Source organism: Pleurodeles waltl, chromosome 9 (assembly GCF_031143425.1).
Source record: "Pleurodeles waltl isolate 20211129_DDA chromosome 9, aPleWal1.hap1.20221129, whole genome shotgun sequence".
In the NCBI taxonomy this organism is placed as follows: Eukaryota; Metazoa; Chordata; class Amphibia; order Caudata; family Salamandridae; genus Pleurodeles; species Pleurodeles waltl.
This window is the reverse complement of record NC_090448.1, coordinates 1,086,390,957-1,086,406,256: the sequence shown is the minus strand read 5'-3', so window position 1 is coordinate 1,086,406,256 and position 15,300 is coordinate 1,086,390,957. Positions and strand designations below refer to the sequence as shown.

Here is a 15,300-nt window from a genome sequence, read left to right as displayed (position 1 = left end):
AGGAACACGTCCGAACCCGATGGCGGAAAAAAAACAATCTAAGATGGAGTCGACGCCCATGCGCAATGGAGCCGAAATGGGAGGAGTCCCTCGATCTCGTGACTCGAAAAGACTTCTTCGAAGAAAAACAACTTGTAACACTCCGAGCCCAACACCAGATGGCGGGATGTGCACAGCATGTGTATCTGCAGCTACACATGCCACCGAACATATATATATATATAATATACATATGTACAAATAAGAACTGCAACGACTACAGGCTTCTGGAGAGGAGGGAGGGTGCATGTGAATCTGCAGCACCACATGCCACGAACAGATGTATACTGGATATGTGACACTTTCCATTCAAATGTGTAGCTGCAGATACACATGCTAGGCATAGACTAAAAAGCAGTCCTTCTCCCAAAACAGCGGTGGCTAGCCTGAGAAGTTGAAGTAGTTTGAAATAAAGTTTTAAGTACAGCTTGACCAACATTGGCCTGCTGCTTTGAAAATACATCCACACAGTAATGCTTTGTAAATATATGTGGAGTGGACCATGTGGCAGCCTTGAATATGTCTGCCATTGGTATGTTACCTAGAAAAGCCATGAAAGCACCTTTGTTCCTGGTGAAATTTGCTTCAGGGGTTATTAAAAATTGTCTGTTTGCTTTAATGTAGCATGTTTGGATGCTTTTTACGATCCATCTAGCTAATCCTTGTTTAGAGATAGGATTTCATTTATGTGGCTGTTGAAAAGCTACAAAAAGCTGTTTAGTTTTCCTAAACTCTTTTGTTTATCAACATAGTACATTAGAGCTCTTATAAGGTCAAGAGTATGAAAATCTCTTTCAGCAGCTGAGCGTGGCTGTGGGAAAAAGACTGGTAATTCCACTGTTTGGTTAATGTGAAAAGGAGAAACTACTTTTGGCTAAAATTCGGGATTTGCCCTAAGTACTACCTTATGTTTGTGTACTTGGAAAAATGGTTCCTCCAGAGTGAATGCTTGTATTTCACTAACTGTTCTTAATGAAGTAATTGCTACTGAGAAAGCAACTTTCCAAGTGATAACTTGAATATCACATGAATGCATGGTATCGAATGGTGGTCCCATTCATCTTGCCAGTACAATATTGAGATTCCATGCAGGAACTGGTGGGGTTCTTGGTGGAAAAATACGCTTAAGTCCTACCATAAAGGCATTTATGAAAGGGACTATGAAGAGAGAAATATGCTGTAAAGTTTGTAATTATGCTAATATAGCAGTAAGATTAATTTTAATAGATGAAAAAAGCTAAATTTGCTTTTCCTAAATGAAGCAGGTAGCATGCAATATCTTGAATTGATGCTTTAAGTTGGTCTATATTTCTGGGCTGACAGTAGTAAACAAAACGTTTCCACTTATTAGCATAGCATTGCCTAGCTGTAGGTTTGCGTGCTTGTTTTAGAACTTCCAATACATTCTAATGGACGGTGTAAATATCCAAATTCTATAACTTCAGGAGCCAAATCGCTAAATTGAGAACACTGGGATTGGGATGCCTAATTTGACATTTGTTCTGTGTTAACAGATCTGGTCTGTTTCAAAGTTTGCGACGGGGTACTACTGACAGATCTAGGAGTGTTGTGTACCAATGCTGTCGTGCCCACGTGGAAGCCATGAGTATCATGGTGAGAGAGGTGTGACGCAGTTTGTTGACCAGAAATGGAATTAAAGGGACAGGGGGAAAAGCGTAAGCAAATATCCCTGACCAGTTGATCCATAGAGCATTGCCCTTGGACAGAAGGTGTGGGTGTTTGGAGGCAAAGTTTTGGCATTTTGCGTTATCCCTTGTTGCGAATAGGTCTATTTCTGGTGTTCCCCACTTTTGAAAGTACCTGAAAGTGAATCTCCCATTTGTGCGTCTGTTGGTGAGTGCTGCTTAGAAGATCCGCTAGCTGATTGTGTATTCCTGGAATGTATTCTGCTAATGGATTAATGTGATTGTGAATTGCCCATTTCCATATAGTTTGGGCTAGAAGGGACAGTTCAGATGAACGTGTCCCGCTTTGTTTCTTCAGGTAATACATGGGTGTCATATTGTTTGTTTTTATCAGCACAATCTTGTGTTTGAGAAGGGGTTGAAACGCTTTTAGGGCAAGGAACACAGCTAATAATTCTAAATGGTTTATGTGAAGGTTTCGCTGTTTTGAATCCCATTCCCCTTGAATGGTAAGGTTGTTGAGATGAGCTCTCCAACCTATCATTGATGCATCTGTCGTTATTGTGGTCTGTGGCACAGGGTCTTGAAATAACCGCCCCTTCATTAAATTGCTGAGGTTCCATCATTGAAGGGACTTGTGTGTTTGGCGGTCCAACAACACTAGATCTTGCAACTGACCCTGTGCTTGAGACCATTGCTGTGAGAGGCACTGTTGTAGTGTCCTCATGTTCAGTCTTGTATACGTAACTATTGCTATGCAGGATGCTATCATTCCTAAGATTTTCATGATTAGTCTTACAGTGTGTTGTTGATTTGGCTGCATTTGTGGTATGAGATTTTGGAAAGCTTCTATCCTTTGTGTATTTGTATAGGCTAAGGCTTTTTATGTATTGAGAATAGCTCGTAGGTAAGGTTGCACCTGTGCTGGCTGAAGATTGGATTTTTGGTAATTGAGAGTGAACCCTAATGTATGTAGGGTTTCTATTCTGTATCGAGTGTGTTGTTGACATTGTATAAAATTGCTTGATTTTATTAGCCAGTCATCTAGAGAAGGAAAGACATGTATGTGTTGTCTTCTTAGGTAAGGTGCTACTACAGCTAGACATTTTGTGAATACTCTTGGAGCTGTTGTTCTGCCGAATGGCAGAACTTTAAATTGGTACTGTTTTCCCCAGGTATTTTCTGTGAGCTGGATGGATGGGTATATGGAAATAAACACCTTTGAGATCTAATGCAGTCATGTAATCTTGTTTTTGTAGTAGTGGAATGACGTCCTGCAGAGTTACCATGTGAAAGTGTTCTGACAGGATATATATATATATATATAGATTTAGTGGGCTGAGCTATAGAATGGGTCTGAGAATGCCATCCTTTTTGGGAATGAGGAAGTATAGGGAGTATACCCCTGTTCCGTGTTGAGATTTTGAAATTCATTCTATTGCCTCTTTTAGCAGTAGCGATTGTACTTCTTCCTGTAATAGAACGTTGTGTTCTGGGGACAACCTGTAATCATGAGGAGGAATATGTGGAGGGGTAGAAATCAATTCTAGACAATAACCACTGCGGATAGTTGAAAGTACCCATTTGATCTGTGGTGATGTTTTGCCATTGGGAGTGGAATTGCTGCAGTCTGCCCCCCAGAGGAGATGTGTGGGGTTGTGGCATGCTTATGAAGTCACTGTTTTGATGGGGTAGTGACATTTATTAAGGCCTGGAATTTGCCTCTGGCTCTGAAGTGTTGGCCTCCATAAGAGCCTCTAAATCCCCCTCTCTAGTACTGTTGCTGACCTAGTTTAGTCTATGAGGTAGAAGCCTCTGTAGATTGGGGCTTGAATCCTCCTCTAAATTGCTCCTTACGAAAGGAGCCTCTGTAAGGTGTTGTGTATAGGGTTACCATTGCTGTAGCAGTGTCTGAGTCTTTCCTGAGTTTTTCTATTGTGGTGTCAACCTCAGGACCAAACAGGTGTTTCTTATCAAAAGGCATATTCAGTACTGCCTGCTGTATTTCTGGTTTGAATCCAGAATAACGTAACTATACTTGTCTGCATATGGTTACAGCAGTATTCACACTTCTAGCTGCTGTATCTACAGCATCAAGGGCAGACCTTATCTGGTTATTACTTATTGCCTGACCTTCTTCAACAATTTGTTGAGCCTTTTTCTGATGTTCTTTTGGCAGGTGTTGTAACAGCTCCTGCATCTCATCCCAGTGAGCTCTATCACACCTTGCTAGCAAGGCTTGTGAATTTGCAATGCGCCGTTGGTTAGCTGCCTGTGTAGCTGCCCTCTTACCAGCAGCATCAAACTTCCTACTTCCTTTGTCAGGGGAGGGGTATCCCCTGACGACTGACTATGGGCCCTTTTTATGGCGGCACTGACAACCACTGAGTATGGTGGTACCTGATGTGTAATGTAAGCAGGATTTGTAGGTGCACGCTTATATTTCTTATATATGCATGGTGTTAAAACCCTAGCTTTAACAGGCTCCTTAAATATCTCATCTGCATGCTTGATCATGCCAGGTAGCATTAGGAGGCACTGGTAACCTGAGTGCGTGGAGGATAAGGTATTAAAAAAGAAATCTTCTCCTAAAGGCTCACTGTGCATGAGTAACCCGTGGTACACAGCTGCCCTAGAGATGACATGCCTGTATGCAGTTTTATCCTCTGGTGGGGAAGGTTTTGAAGGATATAGGTCTGGGTCATTAGCTGGTATGGGACCTGGATCATACAGATCCCAAGGATCAACCATATCACCGTGAGAATAAGTCTGTGAGTGAGTTGATAAAGGCAATGGTGGTGGGCTAATGAGTGGTGGTAAAGAAGAATGTTGTGGTGAATATGGGGGAGAAGTATGCAAAGGTACTGGCTTCTCCTTCCGTTTAAAAATATTTGCTGGTGGTGAAGCAGTATTGCGATGTTCCTGAAAAGCCAACCTTCTTTTTGTCTTTGAGAAGGTGCAGTAATGATTCTCCCAGTCACTTTATGGCTATGGATCCTTGATTGTCTTTCATCCATGATTTCCAGAATAGGTTGAATGTCAGTGTCCTGAGAAATTTATTCTGATAGTTTTGATAATTTAGAGGACTGATCATCATATGGCTTGGAGCTCTGCTTTAGGTGGCTCGGAAGTCCTTGTTCTTCTGTGTAAGAATACTTTTTTGGCTCTGAAGTTTGCAATGTTTTTGGACCAGAAAACACACCCTGTTGTTTCTACACTGAGGTAGGACGTTGAGGTTTTGGTGGATTTGCTCGACTCCGGTATTGAAGTAGGTGTGCCCTTTTTCAGCACCAAACCCAAAGGTCGGTCACCGAGTATTTTCTTGCGGGTCAAACCCTGGCTCTCTGGCAGTGGTGCACTCAAGTCCTTCGATGATTTGTTAGGAGTGGGCGTAGGGGCAGTTGTGTTTGCGTGCTGACCAGCCATGATGAGTTGGCTATCTACCTCTGAGTCTTCTTCAGAGTTGGTGTCCTGAATGGAAACTGCCGTCTGCACATGTTCTTCCTCAAGGGTTTTGATATACTCTGCTCTCTTTGACGCCATTTCCATTCTCCTGGCTCTCCGGTCACCTAGTGTCTTCTTGGATCAGAACGATCGACAGGCTTCACAATCCTCTTCTCAGTGATCGGGAGAGAGACACAGGTTACATACCAGGTGTTGGTATGTGTATGGTAATTTCGCGTGGCATCAAGGACAGAATCGGAATGGAGTCCCATCCATCAGGCTCTCCACGTGGTCAGCCTGAATAGGCCAGAGTTGGGCGCGTGCCCAGAACGGCGAACAAAGTGATTTTCTGACGGTACTACCGGTTCGATGCTAGATGGAGAACGCGATCGACACAATACCGATGAAAGGGAAGGTTTTCTAAAGTTTTCCGCATAAAATCTCGGAGCGAGAGGAAACACGTCTGAACCCAACGGCTGAAAGAAAACAATCTAACAATGGAGTTGATGACCATGCGCAATGGAACCGAGAGGAGGAGTCACTCGATCCCGTGACTCCAAAAGACTTCTTCGAGGAAAAACAACTTGTAACACTCCGAGACCAACACTAGATGTCAGAATGGATATGCATAGCATGTGTAACTGCAGCTACACATGGCATCGAACATATAAATACTAATAGCGCCCATGTATTTCTTGTTGATTTAGTCACATTTTTGTTCAGTCCACCATAGCATACAGCAAGAGGCAAAGGGTCAACCAACTTGAGCCACTAGCTTACCCCTCCATTCTGCTCTTGTACTATGTGCGCTTAAACAAAACAAAAAAAACTAGTCCCCTTGTACACCGTTACAAAAAGAATTCATAAACCACAACAACGACAAAGTTAAACGTAGGCAGCGCCAGACCTTTTGGCTTTGCCAATGTCTGTTAATGTATGGTATGTGCTTAGGGTTCACATCGATAAAAGAATTTCAATAATTCAGATGTCTGACGAATGGATGGTTAGAACTACAAGTGGTATCTGTACAGGATTACATGTTGGACAAACGTTATGCCAAACAGTGGAGGGCTTAATGAATTAGCCTTACCGTTGATATACACTGACTGGAGCCACATGTACACTGGTCCAACATCTCCTTCTTCATGCGCTCTTTAGTTTTGCGCTCGTATGCTCGAACTCGAGCACAAGTCATCATATTTTCAAAGTACAAGTAGACTGGATCTTTGTCCTCATCACGCACCTATTAGTCACAAAGAGAAGCAGGGGACAGAACATTTATGTTGCAATAAAATAAAAGCCAATTGCTATACTATTTAAGATTTTATGGCAGTTTGAGGTCACCTCAAGATTTGGATTGGTATGCTTGTAAAACTGAAGCCCTTTGTGCAATCGCTAAATGATGTAAAGAGGTGCACTACTATTTACTCTGGAGTGCCACATTTATTTTGGGCTAACAGGGTGTCTTTTTTCAGTGTATAGAGTGTTTTGTACTTCTTTCAAGGGGTTGTTAGATCAGGTTTTGAAGCAAAGACTGATCTATAAGATAGCTAGACCGGTTGCATCAAATTTTAACAAATTCCCCCTTGAAGCAGGCTTTAATGTAGAAATGTTTTAATTTTGCTAAATAAATACACATTCCATGAGTGTTGAAGTACACAGCAAGCATCTAGCACAAGTGATCCTCTGCAGTGTAACTAGGTATAGGAAATTGTACTGGAAGCATAGGCTTCCGGTACAAATTCTATGCCTGACACTGTATGCTCACCTCTGTACCAAGGTGTGAGGCTGTGCATCATATAGAGCGCAAGTACATCGGACAGGAGAATGTTAGTAGATACAGTTGATGGGTTGCACAACCCTGATGGGTTGCCCTGTTGTTTTGGGTGTCCACACAGAGGAAACCATCCTTGCTGTGCTATCCAGCAGACCTTTCTTTTATGTGCTAGTCCCTATTGTGCAACCGAAGGAGAGCTATCATTCTTGTGCCACTATTGGGCTCGGCCTCCTGTTACAGTACCCCTGACTAAGCCTCACTTTAGGCAGCAGGTCCGTCGGGAAAATTAGGGAAAACAGAGAGGAGTGACTACTGCAGCTAGGACCACCCCTAAGGTGTCCAGAGCTGAAGTGACCCCCCTCCTTGTAGAATCCTCCATCCTGCATTGGGGGATATGGACCAATAGGGTTAGGAATGTGCCCCCCCCTCCCCAAAGAGAGTGGACACAGAAAGGGAGTAGCCACCCTCAGGGACAGTAGCCATTGGCTACTGCCCTCTGACCACTGTCTTGCCCCTAAATCTAGTATTTCGGGACACCCCTGAACTTTGCTCTTCAGTTTCCTGACGACCTAACAAGGAGGACTGAAGAGCCGCACCAGCAGAGATGTATCTAGTGTTTAGAGGCAACCTCAAGAAGGAAAAAAAAAAAAGAAGTCCTGCCAGGCCGACCTCAGCAGTGAAGACTCCAGACGACAAATGACTTGGTCCTAGCATTACCGGCCTGTCTGCAGCTTCAAATACCCCTGCTCCAAGAAGGCGACGCATCCTGCAGGACCAGCGACCTCTACAAACCCCCAGGGGACTGCCTGCGCAGTAGAGGACCAAGAACACCCGAGGACAGCAGACCTTTCCAGAAGAAACCCTCCAACAGGACTCCAGAACTGCAAACCCTGCCCACTCTACACCGGACGCCCAGGGCCCAAGTCCAGGTGGTCCAGAGAAGGTCCCCACGTGATTTCGACCTTGAGTCCACCCAGGGTTGACCCCTCCTGGCCAATACAATGACGCCTGCAGCCTGAATCCGGTGGACCCCCCTGATCGAGACAGGCTCTGACTAAGATACTCATCACCCAAGGAGACCCTGCACTAGCAGTCCCCTGGCCTTGGGAAATCTGATCGAAGGTCCAGCAACATCCAGCGAGCACCTTCTCTAGCCTGTCCAGCCTTTGGTTTCCCAGAACCAACCCTCTCAACTCAGCCTGCAGCATCTTTTGTGACCTCCCGCTGACCTACAGCCCCCCAGGCATGTGTCCTGGAACCGTGGGTACTTTCCTGCAAACTGCTTTCTACCGAGCATCCCCAGTCCTCATAGGAATCCATTGTTAAGCCAATGCCAACTTGGACCTCTGCACCCAGCCGGCCCGTGTTGCTGGAGGTGCACTTTTGGGGTTACCCTAAACTTTGACCTGTCGACATCCTAACCCCTGAAGACTGGAATTGTAAGTCTTATACTTACCTGTTAACCATGCTAACATCCCACCCCTTCCCCGAGTCTACTGACTCCTATGAAAAATTGCACTTCAACTTCCTAAATAGAAAAGTGTTACTTACTTGCACACTGCTTTATCTGCAAAAAACAAACAAAGTACATTTGATACATATTCTTGATACCTATTGGCAACTGTATTTACCTGCAACAAAGACTTTCTGGTTCAAGAAATAAAGTAACAAAATATTTTTAAATATATTTTAGCTATATAAAACAATTGGCTTAGCGTTAGTCACTGAGAGTGTGCCTAATTTCTTGACTTTGCGTACAACAAATGCTTTGCATTGCGTGCTCTACGGACACCTGACACTGTTGCTGGGGGAAAGAAGGGACCACACCCCCCCAGCATTCTCTGCATCTCTGGCCCTACTTCAGGGGCCTCGAGCCTCGCTGCGCGGGACAAGCGCTCTCCGGACACCTGACACTGTTGCTGGGGGAAAGAAGGGAGCACACCCCCCAGCATTCTCTGCATCTCCATCCCTACTTCAGGGGCCTCGCTGCGCGTGACGCGCCTGGCCACGTGCCCGGTCAAAGGTCAAAGACCGGGACGGGCCTGTCTTCGCCCGTCATCGCCTGCTCGAGCCTGAGCTGGGCCAACCTTCCAAGTTCCAGGGTGCTAGCGTCCTAGGTAAGGTGATCAACGGCACTTTCCAGGCATTTTTTTTTACTCCTCCCTCTTTCTTCTCAATACCTCCCATTATTTTGTCTAAGCCTTGGGGAAACGGAAGACAGCTGATATTCCCGTGCCCCATTCTGGTATAAAGAAGCATAAGAAACGGCTAAGTGGGAAAGTGGATGGCCGTTCCAATACCAGCAGCAATCGATTCAAAGCTATCGACACGTTGTTTGAGGAGGTGGAGGCCATGCTGAGGAGCCCCTCCATTCCTCCCCCCTCAAGCCTTGACACCATCTCCCATAAGAAGATAGCCGACCTCTTTAAGAAAAGACCACAGATGCCTCCATTAGCTTTAGAGGTGGATTTTCACCCTCCTCCTGCAGTCCAGATATTAACACCTTCTCCTATGAAGAGATTTACTCCATGTATGGAGTTCGTTGAATGTCCTCAGTCAGGAAGAGTAGATCGGTAATTTGAAGACTGTCTCACATTCTAGAGCCAGGATTGAGACCCTGTGTCCAGAACTCACCATTATGTCATGTAATGTGCCAGGGATGGGAAAAAGTTGGGAGACAGGGAGTGGGTTAGTTTCATCAATAAGTAGGATATATGCTTGTTTCAGGAAACCTGGGCTGAAGAGTTGATCTATTTAGATGGGTTCACAACATATTTCTCTGCGGCCCAACCTGCATCTGGGGGTTTTGGCAGATCGAAAGGGGGTCTTATGATTTTGTTGAACAAGAAACTAAAATGTGATCATTCAGCACTATGTTTTAATTAGTATGACCTATTGGGTGTCCAACTTACATTCCAACCTGGTTTCAAATTGATTATAATCAATGTGTACGCAAGGTCTGTTTCTCGAGGTGTAGATTCCAAAGTACTTGCCCAGTTAGCTGAATATATGGAGCACCTGCATCCATCAGTTTTTGGGGTGGTTGCAGGAGACACTAACTGCACTTTTGAACCTAATAACCTTAATAGCAATCTGACAATTGAGGAGGATGAACTTTGGGGTATTCCTCAACTGAAAGAGAACGCTAACTGTATTGGTTCATGTGCTGCTTCACAGATGACTTCCCTCTGCCTTAGATTTGGACTAAGAGCATGCAATGGCTGCACCAGATCTGATTCAAATCAAGCCTCCACCTTCAAGCAAGGGCTTTCTTCCAGCACCATCGACTACTTCCTGGTGGATATTAGGCTTTGAACCAGCACCCTAGATATGAAGGTAGAAGTCATGACAGTGATCACAACCCTCTATGCCTTATTTTAACTAGTCACGCGTTTAGGAGAGTTCAGAACTCTGAGACCACTGATGTTCCGAGTCCCCTTCTGAATCATAGACAAACTCGTTTTAGTTGGCCAAAAGTAATGTCAAATCCATACTTGGTCAAGGAAATCTACTCATCCTTTTTTAAAACTTTTCTCCGGTTTTGATAATCAAGAGGCCGGTAACATTCCAATCTTGAGAATTAATGCAGAAATGGCAAGTACCCTACAGGGCATTTTCTATAAGGAAATCATTTCTAGGCACTCCTCCGATAATACCCAATCAAGGGAATGGTTTAATAAGGACTGTATTTATGCGAAGCGTAATCTAAAATCTGCCTTTGAAAGGCATTCTCAGGGGGTGATCAGAAATGCTAGACTCAGGTACAATAAGGCCTTCGAACCAGCCAAGAAAGATTTGGAACATGTTACTTGGCAGAGGATGCAGGATGCAATTAAGAACCAAGATAACGGGTCTTTTTTGAGGTTGTTGGCTAGTAGACATAGAGGGGGCAATGATACTATTAGTATGCATATCCAGCCCGAAAGATGAGTGGCCCACTTCTCCGAGCTTTATGCCTTACCTGTACAACAGGACCTTACGACTTCATCCCAGGACGATTTGTGCTATGGGGTCGATGACTGTAGAATATCTGCTGATGGCTCTGCAGAGGACGTTGTTTTTTCAATGGCTGAAACTACAGCTGCCATCAACTCATCAAGACCAGCTAAGGCACCCGGTCCCGACAAGATACCGGGGGACTTGTTTAAAATCTGAACCCGTCATTTGGACGTGGTATATAAATACATTATCAAATGCTATAGCAGTAGGTGGTCCTATCCCTGAAACATGGCACGGGGCAGACATAATTCCCATATATAAAAAGGGTGATGTGGGTTTACCCGTTAACTACAGACCAATCAGTCTCATCGACAATCTGCAAAATTGTTTGCTAAGCAAGTCTAGACAGGCTTATGGAATGGGTTCAGGACAACGTAGGTATTATCCCCACTTCAGGCTGGTTTTTGTTCCAGGATTAGTACAATGGGCCAGGTTTTCAGGCTCTCCCTTTTGTTCTAGAAATATGTCATTCTAGCAAAACAAAACTTGTATGTTGCCTTTGTGGATTTGAGATCTGCCTTTGACCTGGTCCCTAGAGGGAAGTTATGGGAAGTTTTGTATAAAATTGGTACCCCGGAGAACTTAGTACATCTAATACAAAGGATGAACGAGAACACCTATGCACAAGTGGGATGGGGCAATCGGGGTGAACTTACTTATCGAATAGACATTCGGCGGGGGTGCGCCAGGGTTGTGTCCTTGCGCCTAATCTTTTTTCTTTGTTCATTAATGAAGTGGTGCAAGTTGTGTTTGCCTGCTAAAATGATGCCCCTTTTTTGAATGATCAAAAAATTCTGATCCTATTATTTGCTGATGATTCACTTTTGATCTCCAAAACCCCTATGGGTCTCCAGGTTCTGGTGGATAGGATTAGTGCTTTTTGTGAAGACTATGGATTGGAGCTCAATTCCAGCAAAACCAAATTTATGATCTTTAGCAGGGGCCCCACCAGAAGATGCACTATCTCTATTACGAGGTTCCCTTAAGTAAAAAAAATTCTATTGATTACTTGGGGGTAAGAATCACTATTGTGATATGCAATGGGAGGCCCAGGTTGATAAGAGTACTGCACTTCTTCACCACAGATCTGGGGCTATCCTGCGTTTTTACAAATCTACCACCGTAAAAGCTGTTTCTCCAGCTATCAAGATCGCCCCCCCCTTCCCCCCGCAGGGATGGAAGGGGGAAATGATCAGGCAGCGCTGCAATCGGGCAGCAGAAATGCCCACTAGACACCAAGGAGTTTTATTTTGTGTGTCCTTTCGGCTATAAATTAAGTCAGTGGGATCTGCAGAAAACCTACAAGATGACAGGGAATAAAAAAAAAATAGTGAGGTGGTGGCTACCAACCGGTATGGGCATGATTATGCCCCCACCGCAGCTGAAGGGGTAACAGTCTTTCAGCTCTCCCCACTAAAACATTTTATCCCACGGCTAACAAGAGGACATTTGTTTATTTTGGGTTTTGGTTTTACATTTGGGCTATGAGAGCTTGTTTAACTCTCAAAATCGTCCCACTTGGAATGATGAGGGCTGCACGTTTTGGACTTTGGGACGCTGCCATATAGAATAATCCCCAAGACCTAGACATCTGAAAACTAAACATGTGGGTGAGTCCAGGGTGGTGTGCTTCACATGCACTCTGCACCATTTTCTTACCCACAATGCCCTGCAAACCTCCAACTTTGCTGGAAATCACACATTTTCCCCCACATTTTTGTGATGGAACCTTCCGGAAATCTGCTGGACTCCACAAAACTCCAACCACCAAGCATTGTCGCATCTGTACCGATAAAATAATTCTGCCCCACTTGGCAGCCTAAAAATGTGTTTTTTCAAACTGCCCTTAAGGACCCACTTTGGTTTCCCCTCAATTTCAACATGTTTTTGGCTCTTCCCTGCCACAGGCATTTGGCCCACCTACACAAGTGAGGTATCATTTTTACCAGGAGACTGAGGGGAACATTGGGTGGTAGGAAATGTGTCCTGTGAGGTGATCCCACACAGAAATGTGGGAAAATGTGACTTTTTAGCTAAATTTGAGGCTTGCTGAGGGTTCTGGGAAGAAAACACTGGGGGATCCTCGCAAGTCACACCTCCCTGGACTCCTCCTTGTGTCTATTTTTCAGAAATGATTGGGTTTGGTAGGTTTCCCTATATGGCTGCCGATCCCAGGACCCAAAACGCAGATGCCCCTCACCCCTTTGCAAAAACAGGTAGTTTTGTATTTGATAATTTTGATGTGTCCACCTAATGTTTTGGGGCATTTCCTTTTGTGGGACCTTTTGTAGGCCTACACACAAGTGAGTTTAAAACAATGCACAGGTTTGGTAGGTTTCCCTAGGTGCCGGCTGAGCTAGAGGCCAAAATCCACAGCTAGGCACTTTCCAAAAAAACACGACAGATTTCAATGCAAAAATGTGATGTGTCCATGTGTTTCTTTTCGCAGGCTCTAGGCCTACCCACACAAGTGAGGTACCATTTTTTATCGGGAGACTTGGGGAAACACAGAATAGAAGAACACGTGTTATTGCCTTTTGTCTTTCTCTACATTTTTTCCTTCCAAATGTAAGACAGTGTGTAAAAAGGACGTCTATTTGAGAAATGCACTGTAATTCACATGCTAATATGGGGACCCTGGAATTTAGATGCAAATAACCACTGCTTCTCAACATCTTATCTTGTTCCCATTTTGGAAATACAAAGGTTTCCTTGACACCTACTTTTCACTCTTTTTATTTCACCATATGAATTGCTGTATTCCCAGTATACAATGAAACCCCATTGCACGGGTGCAGCTCATTTACTGGCTCTGGGTACCCAATGTTCTTGATGAACCTACAAGCCCTATATATCCCCGCAACCAGAAGAGTCCAGCAGACGGAACGGTATATTGCTTTCAAAAATCTGACATTGCAGGAAAAAGTTACAGAGTAAAACTTGGAGAAATGTTTTTGTTTTTTCACCTCAATTTCAATATTCTTTTATTTCAGCTGTTATTTACTATAGGAAAACTTTGAAGGATCTACACAAATGACCCCTTACTGAATTCAGAATTTTGTCTACTTTCCAAAAATGTTTAGCTTTCCGGGATCCAGTATTGGTTTCACACCAATTTCTGTCACTAACTGGAAGGAGGCTGAAAGCACAAAATATAGTAAAAATGGGGTATGTCCCAGTAAAATGCCAAAATTGTGCTGAAAAATTGGGTTTTCTGATTCAAGTTTGCCTGTTCCTGAAAGCTGGGAAGATGGTGATTTTAGCACCTCAAACCCTTTGTTGATGCCATTTTTCAGGGAAAAAACCACAAGCCTTCTTCTGCAGCCCCTCCCCCCAACCCCCATTTTGTTTCTTAAAAAACAACATTTATGCTGTATTTTGGCTTATTTCTTGGTCTCCTCCAGGGGAACCCACAAACTCTGGGTACCTCTAGAATCCCTAGGATGTTGGAAAAAAAGAACGCAAATTTGGCATGGGTATCTTATGTGGACAAAAGGTTATGAGCGCCTAAGCATGAACTCCTGCAAATACCAAAAAAAGGCCAGGCACCTGAGGGGTTAATGGGGTTAATTTGTTTGGTTTGGCAGTAGCACACAAAATGTTTCCATTTTGCTGCATAACATGCTCTGGTTGTAGGTTTACAAGCTTCTCTGAGAATGTCCATACATTCCTGAGGCAATTCTAGATAACTACACTGTGACTTTAGGAGCCATATCGCATTGTTGAGTGACATGAGGTCTGGGTCTCTGATCTGTCCTTGATCCAGTGTGAGAAGGTCCGACCTGTTAAAGAGCTTCTTGTGGTGAAACAGTGAGGAGTCCAGGAGTGTAGTAAACCATGGGTGACATGCCCAAATGGGAGCTACAAGGATCATGGTGATGTCTGTATGGTTTTCTGAACCAGAAATGTAATGAGTGGGAGAGGCAGACAAACGTAAGCAAATATCCTTGACCAGTTCATCCATAGAGCATTGCTCTTGGATAGAGGGTGTGGGTACCTGGATGTGAAGCTTCGTCATTTTCAATTTTCTGCTGTGGCGAAAAGGTCAATTTGAGGAGTTCCCCACTATCTGAAATATTTTTGAAGGACTTGTGGGTGGAGTTCGTGGGCTAGTTGATGCATCTGCTGAGTAGGTCTGCAAAGTCGTTGTCTGTTCCTGGAGCTACTCTGCCACTGAGTGAATATGGTGGTGAAGAGCCCACTTCCATATTGTCTGAGCAAGTTGTGACAACTGGAATGACAGTGTTCCACCTGTTTCTATAGATAATACATAGCTGTCATGTTGTCAGTGCGGACTAAGACAATCTTGAGCGATAGGTGAGAAGAAAAGATCTCAGGGCTAGAAACACTGCCTTAAACTCCAGATAACTGATGTGCATGGACTGAGATCCCAGA

General features: G+C 44.1%; 1 protein-coding gene across 4 annotated transcripts in view; it reads right to left on the bottom strand.

Annotated features, from left to right (window-relative positions):
- The window catches only part of MGA (MAX dimerization protein MGA), a 782,199-nt gene that overhangs the window by 376,281 nt on the left and 390,618 nt on the right, over positions 1 to 15,300 (bottom strand). For all 4 annotated transcript variants that reach the window (XM_069208766.1, XM_069208765.1, XM_069208763.1 and 1 more), the window contains exon 11: positions 6,220 to 6,372. In XM_069208766.1, coding sequence (XP_069064867.1) covers positions 6,220 to 6,372 — 153 coding nt within the window. The remainder of the gene's footprint in view (positions 1 to 6,219; positions 6,373 to 15,300) is intronic.